The following is a 21,626-nucleotide window of genomic DNA, read 5'->3' as shown; positions in this document are numbered from 1 at the left end:
CCGGAGCCCTCCGGGCGGCTGGAGACACTGACACTGCCGTGCCGACGCATCTGGCGGGCAGCAGGTTGGGAGCGGCGGCCGGGCTTACATGTTGGCGCTGTCAATGCCTCGCTCGGGAGCCCCGCTTGCGCTACCTCGCGGCAGGCCCCCCGACGATCGGGGCCGGCCGCGGACGGACCGATCATCCAGGCAACGCCATCCCTTGCAGGACGGGCGCCAGAGACTGCCTCACCATGCCCGAGGGGGCCCGCAAGGGCAGCACGAAGAAAACAGGCAAGCCAGGTGAGTGCCCCCCCCAGCCCGCTGCCCATGCGCGACGGGTCGGGAAAGGCCCCCGGGCCGTTTGCGCGCGGAGATGTTCCTGCACCCGCCTGCAAGCCGGAGGCCCTCGGCCGCGAGAGCCCCGAATCCGGTTTCGGTCTGAAGTTTGCTGGCCGGCTGGCTCGCAACCCCCGCGCTGCCCCCCCTCCGCACCCTCTTCCTGCGAGCTGCACCGCTCTAGATGTGCGCTTGAGCCGGGGGAGGGGAGGGGGCCCCGGAGAAGGTGCGCGGCGGCCCTTTCTTTGCACATTGCGGCTCCCAGAATGCCTTGCGCGAGACACCACGGCTTCAAAAGGTGAGAAAAAGCCACAAAGGATGTGGAGAAGGGAGGGGCGGGTGTGCGAGAGCGCGAAGAACAGAAGGAGCCGCGAGGGCAAATGCAGGGGGGGGAGGAACCGGTGCAGCCACCCCGTTCCACTGCCGCGAGGCCGAGCGCTGCGGGAGGAGATGTGTGGGGTGGGCTCCCTCTTCGGCGCCGGTGGGTGAATGTCCCGCGAGCCCCGGGCCCCGCACCTGCCTCTGACTCCCCGCCCCGCCAGCAGCATCCCGGCCCTCGTCCGCCTCCTCGCTGGTGGGGATCGGCTCCGACATGGCGTCCGACCCCATCCTGGGCAGCTGCACCTCCGTGAACACCGTGGGCTCGGACAGCGACCGCCCCGTCAGCCTCAGCTCCTCGGCCTCCTCGGCGTCCCTGCAGGACGGCCAGAGCGCCTTCGGCAGCGGTGCGGGCGGCCTTGGGGGCTGCCCGCCGTCCTACCCCCACCAGAATGGCAGCGACATCAGCCTGGACCTCACGCCCGTGGCCCTCCTGGACAGCGGGGATGGTGAGGCGCACCGCGGCTGGTCGGCCAAGGAGCGCCGGCGGAAGCCCTCCCACCTGGACCGTGTGGTGCTGGAGATTGTGGAGACGGAGCAGGCCTACGTGCGGGACCTGCGCAGCATCGTGGAGGTAAGCGCTGGCCCCCCTCTGCTGCCTCACAACAGCCCTGCGAGGGAGGCGAGGCGGAGGGACGGCGAGGCCCAGCTCTGTGGCTGAGCGGGGCTTAGCCCGGTCCAGTTCCCCCGCCAGCAGGTGGCACCCATGTGCCGGTCAGCGCCGCTTCCTCTCGTTTTAATCCAGGCTCGTGGAAACACGGTTTCCTTTTGCTTCCTGCCCATTCGGGTGCCGTTTTCCGGGTCTGAAGAGCAGGCCCAACTCCTGCAGGCAGATTTGTCCTGTGCTCACCCTTGGGAAGCGCCCTTCGGGCCTCGGGGGGCTTGAAGTCCCACTGGCTTTGCAACCTCTCAGCTGGCCGGGCAGCTCCCGGGTCAGAGATCTGGGGAAGGAGGGACGGACGGATGTTTCCACTTCTTGGAGCAGCTCGTCAGGCCCCCAGAGCCTCCTGGCGGCAGGGCTGCTGGACTGCCGTGGGCGCTTCGGAATAAAGCTCCTGGGAACCGCCGGCAAGGCCGCCCCGTCGGCTTCCCGGTGGCGTGTGGCTGTCCCCTGTTGGAAGCCGGATGCCAGCCGAGAGGGGGCTCTGCTCTGGGGCAGCAGGGGTCTCCCTGGACTCGCCAGCCAAGGACAGGGCTGTGTGTTCGGCAGCGGCAGCACCGCTGCCCCATCTGAAGGCCAGGCTGTGCCTCAGGCCCACACGCCGCGCGTTCCACCAGCCGGCTTCTTTCCTGGGCTGGCGACGGAGTGGAGGGGCTGTGCCAGCCGGGCGCCTGCCAGGCTCCGGCTGCAGCCCCTTTGTCCTCCGCATTGGCCACCCCGCCTGGGTGATGGGGGTCCTCGCCATGCAGACTGGGGTGTGCCAGGTGGGGCAGGGGGACTCCTCACGCTGCCCCTGCTTTCCTCCCCAGAGTGCACGGAATCCGCATCTCTGGAGGGTGGGAAAACGCATCCTCCCCCCTTCCAGCTTCCTCTGCCAGTCCAGCCTTCCCTGCTGCTGGCATTCCTGGAATTCCTTGGTCACTCCTGGGAGCTTGGGAGGGGAGGGCAAGGCCGGCCGCAGGCGCGATGGCATCTCCTCCTCCTGTTTGTCTAAAGTAGCCCGGCCAGGCCAGCCTCAAGGGTCCATGGCCTCAGTCCGCTCACACGTGGCCCGCTTGCAGCAGCGCCTCAGGGGCGCCTCACGCCTCGTCGCCCGGCTGCACGTGGTTTTCCATCTCTGCGACCTTTCCAGGGCGGAGGAAATGCAAGTCCCCTCCGTCCTTCGGGCTGTGCAAGAGCACTGTGAGGGGCCGGCCGGCCCGCAGAGCCGGGCTTGAGCCAGTGCCTCCTGGGTTGACCATGCAAACGGCCGGCCGAGGCTTTGAGCGCCTGGGGGCGGAAGCTCCTGCTCCCCCGGAATGCGGGGCGGGACGCTTGAGATGAGAGGCCAAGGCAGGAGCAGCCGGCTTGCCAGGGGCTTTGCAAACGGGAAACCGTGCAGAAAGCAGAAGCAGCGCATGCAAATGCTCTTCAGCCAAGCATGCCGCTCGGCACAGCCCCCCCCCCCAGGATGCCCCCCCCAGCTTTTGTGCGGATCCCTCCTCCCCCATTCGGGAAATCTCCCCCCTGCAGCATCCTCATGAGCAGGAAGAGCTTTAAGCTAACATACGCGGGCCTGTTTCTGTTTCTCTTTTGCACTTTCAATCCACCCCATTCCACCCCCCCCGCACTGTCTGAGGCCCCCAAAGAACTTCTCCAAAGTGGGATTTGGAGAACTGGAGAGCCCATGTGGTGCGGTGGTGAAGACGTGGGCCTGGGACTCGGGCGATCGGGGCTCCGGTCCCCACTCAGCCATGGAGCCCGTTGGGTGACTCTGGGCCAGGCACGGACTCTCGGCCAAGCCTTCCGCACAGGGTTGTTGTTGTGGGGATAACACTGAGAGCACGAGGAGGAAACTTGTGTAAGCCACTCTGAGTTCTTTGTAAGAAAAAGGAGGGCTATAAATCTAATAAATAGATCAATTTGGCCACTGTCCTGCAAGAGGTTCAGCGGCCCTGTTCTTCTGGATCGGAACATCAAGGATCCATCTCTTAGCTTCCTGTTTTCTCGCTCGCAGGATTACCTGGGCAGCATCATTGACTCTGGGCAGCTTCCGCTCAAACCTGAGCAAGTCAACACCTTGTTCTGCAACATCGAAGACATTTACGAGTTCAACAGGTGAGCTGCAGCCCATCCTTGCGCCTGGGCTTGGAGGGGGGGCTGGTGGCCAGCAGAGAAGGCTGCGGGAGGAACCCTGGAAGGATGGCGGAGGGGAAACCTTTGCTTTCCGATAATCTAAGTCAGAATGCAAATTAACCGGACCGTTTCTTCGTTTGAGATGAACCGGATTGACTGGCTTTGCCTGCAGAGCTGTTTCAACAAAATCCTAGCAATTCTGTCCAAATCTGCCAGATCTACAGAGCTGTATCCTCCAGGCCTGGCTCTTCCAGCGCCAAGCAGAGCGGGGCTCGCGAGCCCGCTCCAGAGGGCCCGATTCCCCAAAGGCGGCCCGGGGCCCTTTGCAAAGGGGCCGGAAACCTGCTTTTCGGACATGCTGCTTTTCACGTGGCCAGGGGTCCCCGCACCAACCGGACGGGGCGGGACGCAGGCACCCTCCGTGGCCAGCCCTGCCTCGGGCTGCGTGGTTGCTTTTCTGCAGGGCTGAGCATTCCTCGCTCTCGCTGGCAGCTCTGCGGAAATAATTCCTGGAGAAGGGGGCCCCCGGAAGGGAACCTTGGCCCTCCCTGGCGAGAAGGCTGGGGCCCCCCAGCCGATTCACTGAAGGCTGCTAGGTCATGAAAAGCCCCTTTTTGGTCTCTCTTGGGAGGATGGGGGAATCCCTGCTGGCCAGCGAGGAGCCCGGCGGCAGGCCCCCCAGCGTGCCGTTCCCACGACGCTCCTTCGCTCGCTCGTGTCCGTCCGTCGCGATATATTCCAGACTTTGAACGGTCCAGCGGCGCGCTCTGAAAATGTGCCATAGGGGGCAAGGCAAGACGGGACGGGGGGGGGGGGGGGGGCTTCCCTGCCCAGATCTCAGACGGGCCCAGGAGAAGCCCCCTGTGGGTCTTTGGCTGCGGAGCGCCTTTTCCTGGACACGGTCCGATCCGGGATCTGTTCTTGCGGCAATTAGCGTGGTAGGGGAGACGGTGGCGTTCCCAGAAAGGAAATGCTTTTCGTCCTGGAATTTGCTGAGCCTGTAACTTGAGCGGGGCTTGGGGGAAGGTGAGGGGCTTCGAAGGGGGATGCGTGTTTTGGAGGGGATGGGGGTCTGGGAAAGGGGCACGAGCGGGCGGCTTCGGGAGGGGCTGAAATGCTGCTTATGCAGAAGGGGTGCGCTCACACCGAACCCCAAAGTGCCTGGCCTCTGAATGGGGGACAGGATCGGTCCCAGGCCTCTCCGAAGGGGGACGCTCATCCTTCTGTTCTGGCCCTCCCAATCCCAGACTTGGCTCGCAAGGACAGAAAGGCACAGCCGGCGAGTGTTTCTATCACCTCTGGGTTTATGGGGCACCTTCCGGTGCATGGACTCCAGGCTGGCCTTAATTTGGGTCAGCCCCATAAAATCTTGGGAATGCCAAGATTCAGGCCTAGGACACGTGAAGAAGGCCTCTGCCACTCTTGCTGCCAGTGTGGAGTGTCTAGGCCAGTCTTTCACAATCTGGTGCCCCCCCCCCAGATGGGTTGAACTGCAACCCACAGATCCCCTGTTAGCCCTACTGGCTGGGGATGCTGGGAACTGTGGTCCACACCTGCAGGCCACTGAGTTGGGGAGGTCTGCTATACGCCTGATCTTTCCAGGTTCAAGAAGGTTTGCCATATGAACAAGTCAAAATCTGGCAACTCTCGGTTTTGTTCCAGGGTTGCCAAAAAATCCACAGGCGTTCTCAGAATCATAGACATAGGAGGGGCCTTGCGGGTGATCGATTCCTGCCGTCCTCCCAGTGCAAGCCTGAAATCCTTTGGCTGGCCTGGGTGTCCACATGTCCTGCTGCGAACAATCTGAGGCATCCAAAAAGGGAGAAAGGGGAGGAGTCCCTCTAACACACAGAAACGAACCTCCTGGTCGCCTGGAAGTGATTCTTGCTCACCGCAGGCGAGCAAGAGGGCGCCCCTGTGTCACTGGTGGCTCTGGCCTGAGGGGGCTTCTGTGATTCAGCTTTCCTGTGTGTTGAAAGGGGGCACAACCCTCAGCGGTTCCCGGAGAATTCTGAAGCGCGTGCTTCGAGCAGTTCTAATTTTCAGCCGTCCTTTTGTTCCGGTCTTTATTCCCCATCCAGGAAGGGCGCTCCCTCCGTGACCCCCCAGTCGAGGATGGCCATTAAGGATGGTCTGCCAGCAGGGGTCCTTGGCTAATAGCCAAGCTTCCCTTCCCCTTGTAGCGTCTCACACCGGCCCTCTTCTTTCTTCCCCCCTGCCCGCCCCCCCCCCGTCGCGAAAACGGCTGGTCGGCTGCCAATATCTCTATCAGCCGAGCTGCGTGTCCATCTGGGTCTGTTTAAGAGCTCAAGAAGAGCCCTGCGGGGAGGGGGGTGGGATGGGACCCGCCAAGGAGGCTGGGGGGACACGGCTGGCGGACGGACGGGCTCCTCGCCCAGAAGGAATGCAGCCCCTCCGGAGAGCTCCCGGTGCGCTCTCCGTGCCGATCGCTCCACTCGCTCGGAAGGGGTGGCCGTCCTGACGCGCAGCCGGCCTGGGCATGGCGGGGGGGGCGGTGCAGGAGCAGAGCGGGTGTCCAAGGAGCCCTCCCGGCCTGAGCCCCCCGCCCCGTTTCTCTCCCCGAGCAGCGAGCTGCTGGAAGACCTGGAGCGCGACGCCAGCGCCCACGCCGTGGCTGAGTGCTTCGTCCAGCGGGTGAGTGGCTGTCCGCCGGGGTCGGCCTCCCTCCCCACTTCCATGGGGGGCGGGGGCCTCTCCCCTCCTGGAAGAGGCTCCAGGCGTCTTTGCCGGGCTCGCGGCCCCCGCCAGGGCCTGGCGGGAGAAGCGCTGGCTCGGGGCTCGCGGCCGCTGGCCCTGGCGTTCTCTGCCACGGCACTTTGTGGTCCGGCTGGAAGCAGGCCAGGCCCGGGCTGCATCTGGCGCAGGTGGACAAGCGCACCCCCTGCGGTCGCTCGGGATGGGAAGGGCGGCTTGGGCCGGGTGCCCTGCGGCCCAGCAGCGGGAACGAGAACGGGAAGGCGATGCCACAGCTGCTCCTGCAGCCAAGCCCCTGCCCAGCGAAGGCACCGGACACGCACCGAGGACCAGCAGGATGGGCCCGGTGCTCCAGGCGGCTGGAGAAGCGTTGTCTGCCCCCGAACGTAAAGAAACGGCCCTGGTGCTCTTCCGCGGACACAGATGTTGCTCAGCGAAGCCGCTTGGAGGCGTGTGGTCTCAGATTGAGGGTTGTTGTCTCGTTAACTCTCACAGAGTGAAGAATTTGATATCTACACGTTGTACTGCATGAACTACCCCAAGTAAGCATGAGGGACTGCTTGGCCTGCCCCACCCCGGGGGTGTCATCGGGGGGCCTGCTGCTGGTGGGGGGGGGGGCGAGGCAGAGACAGACCCTGGGGCACAACGCAGCCAGCGTTTTGGATTACAAATCCCAGCAGCCCCTGACAGCAGCTGCCTCACCCTTTTGCACTGACCACGTGCCCCACGGCAGTGGGGAGAGGCTTGCCGTAGCTTCGTGCCTGCAAAATGTCCAGGAGTAGCTTCCTCTTCTTCACCACATCCCTGAGGACTAGAAACGTGCGCTCCCCAAATTCAAAATCTACTTGACCCCTGCCGGGTCGGGAAATCCTCCACCTTCCATGCTCCCCCTTCTCCCTCTCCCTCCTCCCCTGTTGGGTCCCCCTTTTCCACGGAGGGGGAGTAACCCCAGTCTGCTGCGCCCCCCAGCTCGGTCTCGGTGCTGCGGGAATGCATGGAGAACGACTCGCTGGCCCGGTTCTTCCGGGAAAGACAAGCGCTGCTGTCCCACTCGCTGCCCCTGGAGACGTACCTGCTGAAGCCCGTCCAGCGGATCCTGAAGTACCACTTGCTGTTGCAGGTGAGCGGGGGGGGGGGCGCGGGAAGGGGGGCAACGCGGAGGAAGGGGCCGGCAGGACCCCCTCCCTGCTTCCCACCGAGCGGCCCGAGGGAGCTGGGTGAGGCCGGGGTGCACGGAAGGGGCAGCAGCGGTGGCGGCACTTCGGCGCTGGCTTTCCCATCTTTCCTCCAGTCGGTCGGGCAGAGGGGGTCCGGCTCGGCCCACCGGACGCGGTGCAGTTCTGTTTTCTGCCACAGACCTGCCCACAAGGCCCTCGGGGAGCCTTGGTCCACTGCCTTTAAAAATGCACAGGAGCCACCCCCGCAGGGCTGTTGTGCAGATAAGCGGCCGAGGGCCAGACTGGGTGGCACCAAGAGGGCTGAGGCTTTATTTGCCCTTGAAGCAGCCAGGAGCACTCAGGGGCGTGGGGGGGGGGCCTCTCCCATCAGCAAAAATGGCCCAAAGGGGCCCACAGCGTTCAGGCCCCGCTTCCCGGCACTGAGAAAAGGCAGCGCTACTTGCCATCGCGTTGCGGCGGGGCCAGAAGCGCCGAAAGACGCTCCCACGGAGCCGCGTTCCGTTGTCTCGGGGTTTGTTTCTTTGCTCGCTTGCTTGCTTGAAGGGCTTAGCCGCTCAGTGCCACAAAGCGATAAAATCGCACCAAAGCGTTGTGGTATCGGGTGGCAAAGCCCTCAGCCAGTCACCAGAAGCTACTTTGCCTAACACTGCATCCTGTAACAGACCCAGCTTCCTTTCCTTTTCCTCCTCCCTGCCTCCATGAGGACTAGAAAGTGGGTTCTTCCAATCCCCACTCAGCCAGGACACTCCTTGGGTACCTTGCAGGAAAGAGACAGGATACGAACATAGCAAAGTGATAAATCACACGCTTGATTTCAAACGAAGCTCAGGTTTGAAGGACACTGCCTGTATGCATTTATTAATTTCATTTTTCTATCACCTGCTAATAGCCAAGGCCCTCTGGGGCAGCAGCTCTCTGCCTGTGCGTAACCCCCGCCCCCCGCTTGCCTCCCCCCCCACCAGGAGCTGGCCAAGCATTACGACAAGAGCAGCCCGGGCTATGAGGCCGTGGAGGAGGCCAGCATCACCATGACGGCCGTGGCTTGGTACATCAACGACATGAAGCGCAAGCAGGAGCACGCAGCTCGGCTGCAGGTACGGGGAGCGCAGTCGGGCGCCCGCAGAGGCCGCGCCGGTTCCCCGCCTCGCGCGAGCGCGGGATTTCGCGTCTGCTGCCGGGGTGTCGTGCGGTCGTAACTCACGCCTTCAGTTAACTCGCACGGCAGCCGGCAGTGCAGCTAAAGACTCTTATTACTAGTCGCTACAAGATTTACGGTGTAACTGATGAGCTCCGCTAACGAGCTCCCTAAGATTCCAGTGGCTGGTTCTCTTCTGAGTTATCTTGGGAGACCACGTGGCGTCAGACCTTCCCGTCTCATCTTTCTGGTCGTGGGTGGGACAGGCCCCTGTCCTGCCGTCGTAATTGGGCCTGTCGTGCCAAAGCCCCCCCGTTTTGGGCGTGTGCCGACTCCCCGTCATGTCCTCTCCTGAACTCTGCTCGGCAGTTTCGGAGCCAGGAGCCGGGGGGGGGGGGCCTTGCTCAGGCAGCCCAGAGCTGGAATCAGCGGGAGCTGCTCTTTCGGACGCCTCTCCGTCAGCCGACGGGGGGTCATTCACTCAGGGGCCGAGGGATCAAACGGTGGAGAGGTTTCTTGTGCAGCAGTCTGAGAGCCAGGCTGTATATGGGCCATCTGGGCACTGGTCCTCAAAGATAAGTCTCCTTGGTCCAATGCCTGACTCTCCCCGTTAGCTCCTGCCTCTTCCTCACGAGTAGACATCTCTGTCGCGCCGCCAGGCACGACTCTGTGCTGGGCAGGGGCGGTGGGGAAGAGGGGCGGGAGGCCCCGGATCCCGGCCCCCAGGAAGTGCGTGCCGAACTCGGTTGGCTTCTGAGCTGCCGCCAGCCCCACACCTTCCTTGCACCTCTGAGCCCCCTTGAAGGCAGGGGGCGGCTTTCTCCTTTCCTGCTGAAGACCCAGAGGGTCAGGGGGCCGACTCTGGCACCCACACTTGCACGACGGGTCCCAAAACGGCGGGATGCAGACAGCTCTGTTACTCGGCCGCCGGACATCTGCCAGACGAAGGCGCGCGTGTTTATCTGGGCCGATGCTCAGACCCAGAAAATGGACAAGCGAGTGATATGACTGCCGTTTTGTCCTTCATTTGAAATTTCCTGTCCCCCCTTTCCGTCCCCTCCCGGCAAGAGCCAAGACCGGCGAGAGCAATTCTGAGGAAATGGCCGCACCATTGGTTGGGGGGGGGGGGTTACAGCTAGAGCCCCCATGGGGGGACTGGACGTGGCACATGGAGACATGGGTTACCAACCCGTGTCCCAATGCTACCCGGTCCCCCGCAGACGCTTGCATCGCTCGCTGTGCCGCCGCCGTTTGCAGGCTCCCTTGGTTGCTGGACAGGCCCCTGAGAGAAGGGTGCGCAGGGCCCGATCCGTGGGGACCCGGCTGCCGAATGCTCTGCCCAGGGAGCCTTTGCTCTGTGCTCTCCTTGCCGGGCCAGGCAGAGAATCCCCCTCTCCTTCCTTCGGACCCTGGGAGGAGTAACCCCTGTGGCTCCGGCGTTTTGCACCGCATGGGGCGGACTCTGGGGCTGCTATGGGTAGCGCTTGCCAAGCTCCTTCTCGGGTTTTTATTGTGCGGTCGTTCTCTTTTTGAGCTGAGGTTGTGCGACACCTGGGACAAACAACGACAGTCACAAGGATGGGGCGAAGCAGGACCCCCTCCCCTCCGCGGTGGGGCTGCGGCAGCCTCCTGCCCTGCCCTGCCCTGCCCTCTCTGTCCCTTCCAGGAGATCCAGGGGCTGCTGGTCGGCTGGAGCGGCCCCGAGCTGGGGGCCTTCGGGGAGCTGATCCTGGAGGGGCAGTTCCGGGTGCCGCGCGCGCGCAAGGAGAGGGTCTTCTTCCTCCTCAGCAAGGTGGTCCTGATCGCCAAGCGGCGCGGCGAAGCCTTCGTCTACAAGAGCCACATATTTGTACGTGGGGTCCGTGCGCGGGGGGCAGGCTGGGGCGGGGATCCCCGGGTTTTCGGGGTGCCCCGAGTCACGGCAGCCCCGGGAAGGGAAGGCGCTGGCTGACGGGCGTCATGCAGGAGATCCCCTTTCTTGAAAACTGTCAGTCGGAGCGCAGAAAAGCAGAACTCGCGTGGACCGAAGGCGGCCGGGAAGTTTCCGGAGCAGCCGCACTGCTCGGGGTCAGGGTGTCCGTCTCTTCCCCGAGGACTGCAGCGGGCTGGGAGGAGATGTGGCCCGTTGCTCAGCTGTGCTGCTTGTGTCCCGCTCACAGTGCTGCAACCTGGCCCTGCAGGAGAGCGCGAAGGACCCCACGACCTTCAAGATCTCCGACCGCTCCATCCCCAAGCAGCAGCATGTGGTCCAGGTGAGTTTCGGGCTCCTCTGGTGGGGTCAGAGGGCGCAGGCAGAATGCACAGGTCCCGGGACAGCGCCTGGCGCGACCACATCGACTCCGTGCCCGGGCGGAAGTCGAGAGTCCTGGAGCAGGTTGGGGAAGGTGAGCATTGGCCTGAAGCAAGCAGGTCTCCCTGCCCCATAGGTCGGCCCTGCCCCTTCTGCCTGCCCCCCCCCCCCCCCCCCCCCCCCCCCCCCCCCGCCGGCTGAAACGCCCTCCCCAGGCCTTCTCCGAAAAGGAACTTGGCCCGGCAAAGAGCAGAACCCCTGGGAGCGCGGGAAGCGTGTGTCGTGGTGGGGGATCCCGCGCATGCACCTGGCCTTCCTTGCTGGGCACGGCCACCCAAGGGGGTGCCTCCTCTGCTGCAGGTGAGGAACCAGGAAGAGAAGCGGCTCTGGATCCATTACCTGAAGCGGCTAATAGTGGAGAATCACCCGGCATCCATCCCTCAAAAGGTAAAGGGGGGCCGTGTTGGCCTCAGGTCTTAGCAGCCAGGCGGAGAGGGCGCCAGACAGCCGGCTGGACCGAGAGAGGGGGAATGTTGTGGTCATTGCATTGCATTCATATCCTTCGTTGCGGCCTCTTGCGATGTGTCGAAAGCGGCTTACGTAGCTCCATTTTATCCTCACATCAACAGCCCTGCCAGGTAGGCTGGACTGAGCGTCTGTGGCTGGCCCAAAGTCACCCCGGGAGCGTCTTGGCCATGGGGGGACTGGGACCCAGATTTTCCAGGCCCCAGCGCGGAGCTCTCACGACTGTGCCACACTGCCCCGTTCGTATGTACCGGCTGACTCTGCTCACTTAGTTCTCGGGCACCGTCTCTGGAGAAGACGTGGCTTCTTGGCAGGCCCCTGCTCCCCGCCTGCTGCCCCGCTCTCCTCTGACCCGCCTCCCCTCCCGCTTCTCGTTCCAGGCCAAGCAAGTCCTGCTGGAGAACAGCTTCCAGGGTGAGTGAGCGAGCCCGTTTCCCGGCCGCGCCGCGCCAGAGTCTCCCGCCTGCGGTGCAGCCCAGGCGAGCGAGCCGCTTCTTGCTTCCGCTGCAGGTTCCCCCGAGGACTTCCTCAGCCCAGAGTCGCCCAAGAAGCCCCTGCCTTCCCCTCGGCCGGACGAGTCCTGGGCGTGCGCTCGCAGCCGGCGGCAATCAGGTGAGAAGAGCCGGCAGGCCAGAAACCCCCCTTCTTCTGCCCGGTCGGTGCCGCCAGAAGCCCCTGGTTGGCATGGTTTTCGGAATGGATGAACACAGGCAGGTTCTGCGAAGGCACGTGCCACATTCCGGCCGTTTCTAGCGGAGGCTGTTAATCTGCTGGATGCACTTTGTACTTCCTAAAATTTATTTTATTTTATTTTATTTTATTCCTAGTGGAACTAAAATTACAGCTCTCTGCAGGTTGTCCTGCTTTCCCACTCTTTCACCACCAGGTGGCGCTGCACTCCAGCAGAAAAACACAATTTAGTTATTTATTTATTTAGAACGTGTCTAAAGTTAATAATTTAAATTTAATAATTTGATTAATTTAATTTAATGTCCAGTGGGGGGACTTCTGCAAACCATGAGATATTCTAGGTGAGCCCCTGGCTGTGCATTCCTCGTGCCTTTCTCACAGCTGACGGCTGGCTTGTTAGACTACAAAGTGGCTTCTGGTTTTTCAGTGCGCTTTTCTGGTTCTTGTTAGAGCCAAGGAAATGGAGTGCTTTTCAAAATGGGGGAAAAACAGATCCGCTTGTGTAACTGTGTTATTCCACTGCCACAAGCAATAGAAAATCAGGAAAGGAAGGCTCTTCGTGTAGAGCCTGGGTCACGATTCTGCACCAAAACCAAAGTAGTCAGAGACGATCAACAGCCTGGAGGGGAAAAGCTCAGCCCCCTCTAGAGCAGAAAGGCCTCCGGTGGAAATGCGCGCCAAGGCAGCCCGCCTCTGGTTTCCGGATGATGGGTGAGCAAACCCAAGAGCAAGACAATTCCTGCCCATGCCCTGCAGCTTGCAGGGTTTGATGAACTGAGCCCTGCACTTCATAGCCCATCGACCTGATCCAGGGCAGAAACTTCAGCGAACAGAAGCCGCAGTCCGTTCCACACCTAGTAAAACGCTCAGCAACAATCTTTGAAAGTCAGGCAGATGCTCTGGATGCAGAAGGGGAGACCAGTTGCAGTTCTTGCAATCAAACATTTAATTCTCTGCTCCTGTTCCCATCCTGCTTCTCACTGGAGGAATGGGGCACCCAGGAACCAGGAAACCTCCTTGATTTATTTACCTGGCTGCACATACGTCAAGGGGTCCCTTCCTTACCAGATTTGCTTTCTCCATCGATGATAACTTTGATCGGTCGGGTGGAAGGGGAGGCCGCCGGGTCCTCCCCGCAGAGTCCTGGGACCGGGACCCAGGCTACCCCTTGGCCTGATCAGACTTCCGTGTCCTCCTGCAGAGCCTCCAGGGAACATCCACAGTCCCGAAAGGGCCCGTCGAAGCTGCCCCATCTTGCAGCTGGAGAAGAGCGGCTCTTACCGGCGTGGCCGCAGGCAGTCCGGTGAGGGCAGGCCAGAAATGCGCCATCGGTGGGGCAGGGCGTGGAGGCGAGTCCTGCCACCAGGGGGCGGCCTGCGGCAAGACCCGGGTTTTATAGGGTGCTGGTAGGAAGTCCTTTGAAAGGGTCCCTCAGAAACGGGCATCGCAGTGGGCCCGATCCGGGCTGTGTTCGGGGATGAGCCTGGAGAGGATCGGTGGCTCCCTGCACAGATTGTAACCCGGGAAGCCTTTGTGGATAATCCACTCCAGGAGCACTGCGCTCTCTAATGGGAACACTTCCCATCAGCCTTCTCTTTTCCCCAGAAGCTTTATTTATTTATTTATTTACTTACTTATTTAGAATTTTTGTATGCTGTCCCATCGCATAGCCTCCGGACGGCTTACCTAAAATAAACAAACACAATACAAATAAAATCCAGATTCACCCTGGCTGCAAATTAAAACCTATAGATGATATTAAGAGTTATTCAGATATCGTTGAAATAAAAAGGTCTTAGCCTGATGCCGAAAAACAAATAACGACGGCGCCAGGCGGACCTCCCTGGGGAAGCTTCCATGGAAGTCGTTGGAGCGCAGGCGCTGGGGAGCCGGGGGGGGAGTGTCTCAGAGCCCCGGGGGCAGGAGTGCCGGAACGGGAAGGGCGCGCTTCGCCTCCTGCCCGCAAGTGCGAGGGACATGCCGCAGGGCCCGCTCTGCTTTGCTGGATCCACGCCGATGGTTATCCCCCGAGGCTGCTCAAGAGAGACCGCGTTTCCTGACGAGCGCCCCTGCCTCTCCCTCGTTTCCTGGAGTTCTGAACTAACCTGCCTGCTTCTCTCGCCCCCCTGCAGAGCCGGCCAAGGACTCCCAGAGCCTCTTCCATCAGCCAGGTGGGTCCCTGCCACTCCCGGCCTGGCCAGGCCCGTCCGTCCTGAGCCGCCCTTTAATTCCCTGCCGATCCCCGTCTGTCAATCGGGCGTATTTAGTGCTTCACCTTGCAGAGATGCTGTGGAGGGGGCACGATGCCCGACCCCGTTACCCCAAATGCGACCCCCACCCAGCTGTTACAAAGCGTGTGACACACCCGGCCTCTTCCTTGCCCAAATTCCTCGCCCAAATTCTGTCCTCCGGCGACGGAGTGGAGACGAAGGCCGGAGGGTCTTTTCCGGAAGGCCGAAGGTCCGCGCATCCAACTGCAGAAAATGTTTTGCAGGTTTCTCCCGGGTGGGATCGATGCAGAAGCACTTCCCGCTCTCTTGAAAATGTGGTTCTCTCTCCCCTTGGAAGGGAGGGGGCCCTGCCCAGGACCACCAATCCCATCTCCTGGCTTCTAGCCTCCTCCAGATCTAGCAACTTGTTCCCAGTAGAAAGGGGTGGTTTTATTGATTTCCCTCCCACGCTGCTGAGAAGGTGACGCTCGCTGGGTGCTGTATAAGACAAGCTCGACCACTGGGGCGGCGCTCATGCCTTCAGCTGTGTTGGGACGAGATGCACGGGAAGACATTTTACCCCGTGGAGCTGAGCTGTGCTTCTGCCACGAAACGGCTCTTGAGCACGTTCGCTGCAACAGATTTAAACTGCCACTTCAGTGGGAATGTAGATTTCCCTGTTCTGCGAAAACCTCTGATCTTGGTTTCTTCTCCTCCTGCCCCTCTCTTCCCTGCTGGGGACGTTCCAGACATGGCCAAATTAAAGGTAAGTTACTTTGGGGTCTGCATCTGTGGGCACTTGGCTGTAAGGGGTGGAGAGCTGAGTCTAGAGAAAAATGTGGACTTCCCCTTTCAAGCTTCTAGTCCCTGTGCTTTCTCCAGAGAAACAAACAATCCAGCAATTTGTGCAAACATGCTATTTATTAGGGAGTACAAAGGAGAGCCACGTAGCAAGCCAGAAACACAAGATCAGCATATAGAAATGCAAACGGGAGCGAGCCGCCGGGTCAGCGGCTCCTCAAGTGCCGTGTGTGTTGGCACCTTCGAGGGACGCCGGGTGGGGAGACCCACGCCGGCCCTGCCGACACACCTGCGGCTGCCCCGACTGCCCCTTCCGGCAGGGTCTCCGCCCCGAGGGTGGCCCGGGAAGGCTTCGGTGGGCCAGTGCCGCCGAGCAACCCGCGGTGACGCTGCCCTCCTCCCCGCAGCACCCTGACAGCGAGGGAGAGCTGCCCCCCGCCGCGGAGCCGCCCCGGCCCTCCTTCGGCGCCGGCAGGACGGGGCCGGCGGAGTCCGACCGGGACGAAGGGGAGGCGGAGTTCTGCCTGCCCGAGGAGCCGCTCCCGACCGGCCTCTCCATCACGGAGGAGATCCTGGAGCTGCTCAGCCGCCGGGGCCTGGACGCGGAGGGCCGGGGGGGCCGGGCGCAGCCCAGCGCAGGGGAACCGGAGGCGAGCGACGTGCCGGCGCAGGGGGCCGAGGAGCAGGAGGGATGGGTGAGTCCCGGCTCGCGAGAGGCCGCCTGCGAAGACCAAACCGAGCAGCAGCGGTGAGTTCCTCGGGCTGCCACGCCTGTCCTTGTCCTCCTCCAGGAGCAGCCCCTGCAGAACAGTCTCTTGGCAGAACTGGAGGAGAAGGCGGAGGAGGAGGAGGAAGAGGAGCATCCGTCCCAGGAGGGCACTGCCTCGGGGGCCACCCGTGCCCCGTGCCCAAGAGACGCCCCCCTGGAGCAGCCTCCGCCGCCCCCCCGCCGCCCCTTCGCCAGGGACTCTTCGGAAGAAGAGGAGCCGCGGCCTCCGGAGCCGCCTGGCGGCCCGTCGCCTCTCCCCACCCGGGAGGGCCTGGCCCCAGAGGAGGCCTGCCCGGCGCCGGGGGGGGCCCAGGACCCGGCCGGGGAGGGGCGAGAGGCCGTGGGCACCCGGAGCCCCGAGCGCCTGCAGGACCCCCGGGCCGGCTCGGGCAGGGGCGAGAGGAGGGAGGCGGCGGAGGGCAGGGCCCGGCGGGACTCGGCGCTGACCAGGGACGACTGGCTGCTGATCGAGCGGGTGAAGAGCTACTACGAGGGCGTGGAGGCCATGAGCAGGGGGCCGGGGCTGGGCAGGCGGGACTGCGTGCCCCCCGTGCCGGCCGGCGTGGTGCGGGAGTCCGTGCTCCGCTTCAACAGCATCCTGGGGCAGAACGATGCGCGGGACCCGGCGGTGGGAGGGGCCGCGCGCAGGAGGCTCCGCCCCCCACAGAGCGCCCCCCGCCGCGAAGACCCTGGCCGGGGCCGCAGCCAGTCCTGCAACACGCAAGGGCCGGGCTGCCGCGAAGACCCCGGGGAGGGGCGGGGCCCGCGGCCCACAGGCCCCGAACCGCCGCAGAGGGGGCGGAGCTATTCGGACGGCAGCCGGGCCGCAGACGGCGCCGAACCTCCCGGGGGCAGTGAGGCCCCCCCCACCCCGGCCGGCCAGGGGGACTCGCACGGCGGGCCAGCGGACGGCGCCCCTGGCGGGGAGAAGGGCCCCCCGAGGCAGGGGGCGGGGGGGCTTGGCTTGGGGGACGGGGGGGAGGAGGCCGCCGAGCCCGAGTTCCGATCCTGCGCAGAGATCCGGAGGGCTTGGCAGGAGAAGGAGCGCAGCAGCCTGGACACACCGCACAGAGCGGGCCCCGGGCCGAGCCGGGGCCCGCACCCCTCCCCGGAGGCGCCGGCGTTCGCCGAGCCGCTGCGCATCGTGGAGGACTCGGACCTGGACGACGCCCCCCCAGGCCCGGACAGGGACCCAGACCCGGGGGCCCGGCCCGGCCCAGCCCAGGAAGAGCGCTGGCCGGAGGCCCTGGCGCTGTGCGAGGACAGCGGGGACGCGTGCCTCCTGGAGAACTCGGAGCGCATCCTCAGCAAAGTGCAGGCGCTGGCCAAGATGTACAGCGAGAAGATCAACCGGCTGAAGGCGCAGCGGCGGGGCGGGGAGAGGCCGGGGGGGCGGTCCCGGGCCCCCCGGCGCAGGAGCCCCGGCCGCAGCCTGGCCGCGGCGCAGGAGGAGAGCCGGCCGGCCAGCGTCCCCCACTGTGAGTGAACCCCGCCTGGTCCCGCATGTGGGGGCTCCCCTGGCCAGCCCTGCATGGGGACTCCGGGCACCCGGGGCTCCCCGCTCTCTCCGGGGCTGGGGGGGCGGCGATCACGTCTCGTGGCGCATGCTGCCCGGGAGCAGGGCTCTGTGGCCACGTGGCGAAGGTCCCGAGGAGAAACGCGCCACGTCGTGGCCCAGCCCACGTGCAGACGCGTTCAGCGACTCCGCGCAAGCAATAAAGCGCCCGGGAGCCGTTCGTAAGAAGGGCGCCTTCTCTGATGCGGCCAAATGCCGGGAGCCCCGTGGGGCTTGGCCCAGTGCCGGAAGGGCGGTGCGGCCGGCAGCAGGAGGGGGGTGTTTGAGAGTCGCTGGGCAGAGGTGAAAGCACCGTGGCACCCACATTTCAAATTGCGCTTTCAGTCGCTCCCATTTTCAAAATCTGCATGCACGGGCTGCTCCACAGGGCACTCGACCCTCAGCAGTTAGGGGCTTCAGCAGAGTGTGGAGAATATCCAGATCGGGATCCATTTGAAGTGGGCAGCTCTGTGGGGACCCATTTCATTGCAAAGTGCACTGAGGTCCTCAGCCCACGGCACGAGGGGTGGGCAGCGCGTCCCCTCCCCATTTTGTCCTGCCAGCCTTCTAGGCCTCATGAAGATGCGTTTTCCCTTCCATCCGTTAACTTCCATGGAGAGGGCAATCTGTTTAAAAGAGGGAGTGCACTGGGGAGTATTAAAGGCTGTTCCAGGACAAAAATGATCTGTGCATTAACCGCCTCCTGCAACGAAGCAACCCCCACCCGCTGCCAGGGCACACGAGGCGAGGAAGCACCGGCCAAGCGAGCGGGACCGGATGGGGGTGGGGGGTCGAGGCCCCCGGGGAGCATTCTGCATGGCCCCTTTGGCCTGGCAGGGGGCCGGCTGTGTCTGGCACGCCAACGGTGTGTGTCGCGACATATCTACTCAGAAGTAAGCCCGTTAAGTTCCGAGGGGCTCCCAGCTCTCTATTAAAGCAGCGGCATCAGCTGGAGGCTGGCTTGCCGGGAGCCCCGTCCTTCCTCTGTGTCCGCCTTCCAGGAGCCTCAGGAACTGTTTCAAGCTATTGGGGGCTGGGGGGGGGGCACAACTCACTGCTTGAGGCTTAGAAGCCCCACGTGCCAGAAGGAGAGCCGCTCGCCGGTGCTCTGGCTCCGTCACGGCAGCGGCCCTTCCGCTCCGAGGGCCCGAGGTGATGCGCCCGAGCAGGGCAAGGGGCGGCCTGGGCCTGGCGCGCCCCGCGGAGGGGCCCCTTCACGCCGCCCCCCCTTTCTCTCCCCACAGGTGAGCCGCGGATCTACGGGCACGTGCTCATCCACGAGGCACTGCAGCACGTGGTCGGGGTGCAGGAGAACACGCCGCTCGTGGCCGCCACGCGGGGGACGGCCCTCGAGCTGCGCGGGGACAGGCCCCTCCCGCGCCTTTCTCCGGACCTCCTGGGCCCGCTGCGGCGGGAACTGCCGGGCCCCCCTGCCCACCCCGTGGGCGTGGAAGCGGGGGCCTCGCTGCCCGTCGGGCCGGAGGAAGACACCGCCACCCACCGAAGCACCCACGGTTCCCCGCCAGCGCCGTGCAGCATGGGCCCTGGTGCCCCAATGGCCTCAGAGCCGAAGTGCATCAGCGCGAAAGTGGGGGAGGGAGACCACGCCTCCGGGGTGTGCGAGGAGGTGGGGGAGGCCGCTGACCCGTCCCGGGATCTGGGGGCCCAGCCAGAAAGTCCCACAGGCGTGGGGATACCTGGCCTTCCCCCCAGATCACTGCAGAATTGCAGGGACCCAGAGGGCAAAAGTTCCAGGGGGGCACCAAGGCCCCCGCCGGGCAGCTCTGCAGCTCCGCACGGGGCACGGGGGGCTTCGCCACAGGGGCAGGAGCAGGGCCCAGCCCGCAGAAGCCCCGGGCCCTGGCAGCCAACGAGGGGCGCCCCGAGGAGCAGGGGGGGCTCCCCTCACCCAGAAAGGGCCGAGAACGGCACGGTGGGCCACGAGGGGGGGCTCTGGTGCCCGGAAGACCCCAGAGCCGCTGCCGGGCTTCACAGCCAGGCAGCCCTGAATCCCAGCTCCGCGCCGGACCCGTCAAAGCTCGCCGGCCCCTCGCTGCTCGCTGCTCTGGGGACTGCGCCCCCCTCGCCCCCCACTGAGCAGGCACCCCCCCGGGAATGCCCTCCCGCAGGCCCCTTGGGCCTCCGGGCAGCAGAGGCGGGGCCTGCGACGCCCGCCCGGGGCCCTCAGCCGGCCGTGGCCCTTCCCAAGCTGCCGGCCTCGTCGCCGGTCCGCCGGTGCCTCTCCTCCAGCGCGGCCGCCCTCTCCAGGTACATCGCGGCCTCCTGCATCAGCCAGAGCCTGGCCAGGAAGGGCGGCGCAGCCCCGGACGAGGAGCGGCCGGCCCACCCCGGCCGGGCCCTCCCGGGGACCCTCGTGGCTCTGCCATCCAAGGCCGTGCCTGGGGGGCATGGGGAGGCGGGGAAGCCGCAGGCCCCGCTCCCCGGAGAGGCGGCCACGGCCAGCCCCCCCTCCCGTGACCTCGGCGCCGGGCCCCCCTCACCCCTCCGCCAGGCAGCCATGCCCCCCACGGCACAGCTCTTCGGGCCCCCCGGCCCCGCCGCCTCCGCCTCGGAGCCCAGCTCCCGGGCACAGTCCCCCTGCCCTGTGAGGCCGCGGTTCTGCTCCCCTCCCCCCACCGCAGCCCACCCGTACACCTTCACCCCCCTGTGCGCCCAGCCCCCTGGGCAGCCACGGGCCCACATCGTGGCCCCCGTGCCCCTGACGCCGGTCCCTGCTCCGGCAGGGGGCTCCTTACCTCGCTCCATGCATCGGCAGCCCCAGGGCAGCGGGGTGGCCGGTGGGGGTCAGCCGGCCGTGGGAGGGGCCCTGGGGGCGCCCTACAGCTCCGTCGCTCCGTGGCCCAAGGTGCCCAGCCCGTGCTTGAAGCGTGTGGACAGAGGAGGCGGGCCAAGCCCCCCCACGAGGCCCCTGGAGCAGGAGGGCTGCCCCGCTCCGGAGCCCCCCGTGGCGCCGGGTCCCACGCGGCCCGTGGACAGGGGCCAGCAGAAGGCCAGCTATTCCACGACGGTCAACATCCAGATCGGCGGCACCGGCCGGATCTCCTCCTTCAGCAACGCCCAGGTCAGCCTGACCCACCCGCTGCTGGCCTCCCCGGAGCACGTGGGCGCCCGGAAGGCCCACGGCGGCGCCTTGGAGACGCCGCCCCAGACGTGAGCCCAAAGCCTCCGCGCTTCGTGGCACAACCGGACCCACCTCCAGGGCACGTCCGAGCCGGGCTCGGCCCGGAGCTGCCCCCGGCGGAGTGGGGGGCAGAGACCGCGGGAGGCTCCAGCCGAGACGACGCGGCGGGACGGGACGGGACGGGAGGCCGCCGGCGCCCGACGGCTCCCCCTGGGTGGAGGCGGATGCGAGCGGAGAGAGAACTCGGTGGGGGCCCCGATGGGGGGCGGACAGCTGTGCCCCATCTTCGCCTCCCTGTGTCGAGAGAGGACAGAGAGGCCAGCCTGGACCGGCGTGTCGGTGGCCGCGCACAAGACACGTCCAGCGCAGGATCAGGGCACGTGAAGCAAAGCCAGTCCAGGCTCGGAGCACTGCTGGGTTTTAAAACTCGTGTCTCTCCTAGAAGCCCCTTTCAAGCAGGCTGCGATTTCTTCGGGGGGGGGGGGAACCGCGAGGTCGACGCACATCTCGGTGCATTTGCGTTATAGCCCCGTGGGTGGAGCAGGCGCTGGCGGGACGCAGGCCAGACGAGCGAGGCTCACGAAGGGCAGCCTGCTATCCTCTGCAGCGGGCTGGTCCCACGGCATGTGATCCCTTTGCTCTGCTGATTTCAGTGGAAGGCACTGAAAGGAGCCATGCGTTTCCTATGAAACAAGGTGGGCTGAAGGCACCGCCCGTGCTCTTCAGGCCCCACATGCTATTTGGGGTCTGCCTTCCAGGCCAGGCCACCCTGCCCGTGGCTGCACATTCCTTGTAACCTCGCCTGGGCCACTCACCACTGGCTGAGTTTGGAATTTGGCTTTAGGAACAACAAGGTGAATTTTAAAAGCAAAACGCAGAAAAAGGCAAAGCCAGAAAAGGGAGCTACCTCAACATAGGTTCCAGACGTGTGTGGATATGATTTCCCGGATCTGTCTTGATCCAGGGAAATCCTCCATCGCTTCCTAAAGTCTCCTGAAGCACCCCGGAAGCGAAGTTGTTCTGAGCAGAAAGCGTTAGAAGCAAGGGAAAATTTTATTGAGGGAAGGGGAGGCCTCGAAAGGGACCAGGAAGAACCAACAGATGCCGACAGTTCTCCTTTCCCTTTTTAAATACACAACATTTA

At 64.5% G+C, this 21,626-nt stretch overlaps 1 protein-coding gene across 1 annotated transcript; it reads left to right on the top strand.

Annotated features, from left to right (window-relative positions):
• Positions 1 to 233: 233 nt before the first annotated feature.
• Positions 234 to 20,548, top strand: PLEKHG2 (pleckstrin homology and RhoGEF domain containing G2). The gene is made up of 18 exons (XM_044435444.1): positions 234 to 282; positions 861 to 1,270; positions 3,354 to 3,454; positions 6,061 to 6,127; positions 6,683 to 6,729; positions 7,157 to 7,307; positions 8,328 to 8,459; positions 10,167 to 10,349; positions 10,660 to 10,752; positions 11,151 to 11,237; positions 11,696 to 11,729; positions 11,826 to 11,927; positions 13,207 to 13,308; positions 14,138 to 14,176; positions 14,965 to 14,981; positions 15,424 to 15,711; positions 15,808 to 17,263; positions 18,585 to 20,548. The coding sequence occupies exons 1-18, from the start codon at positions 234 to 236 to the stop codon at positions 20,513 to 20,515; spliced, it is 5,289 nt and encodes a 1,762-aa protein (XP_044291379.1). The 3' UTR covers positions 20,516 to 20,548.
• The last annotated feature ends 1,078 nt before the right edge of the window (positions 20,549 to 21,626 follow it).

Source organism: Varanus komodoensis, unplaced genomic scaffold, assembly GCF_004798865.1.
Source record: "Varanus komodoensis strain SLA01 unplaced genomic scaffold, ASM479886v1 scaffold29_3, whole genome shotgun sequence".
In the NCBI taxonomy this organism is placed as follows: Eukaryota; Metazoa; Chordata; class Lepidosauria; order Squamata; family Varanidae; genus Varanus; species Varanus komodoensis.
This window is presented reverse-complemented; position numbering and strand designations above follow the sequence as displayed.

Bases quoted from the DNA above. Each gene is read 5' to 3' on its own strand.
- PLEKHG2 (XM_044435444.1), top strand. From the start codon at position 234: ATGCCCGAGGGGGCCCGCAAGGGCAGCACGAAGAAAACAGGCAAGCCA. The intron at 11,238-11,695 runs GTAAAGGGGGGC...TTCTCGTTCCAG, and splicing joins CGGCATCCATCCCTCAAAAG to GCCAAGCAAGTCCTGCTGGA. The intron at 17,264-18,584 runs GTGAGTGAACCC...CTCTCCCCACAG, and splicing joins GCCGGCCAGCGTCCCCCACT to GTGAGCCGCGGATCTACGGG.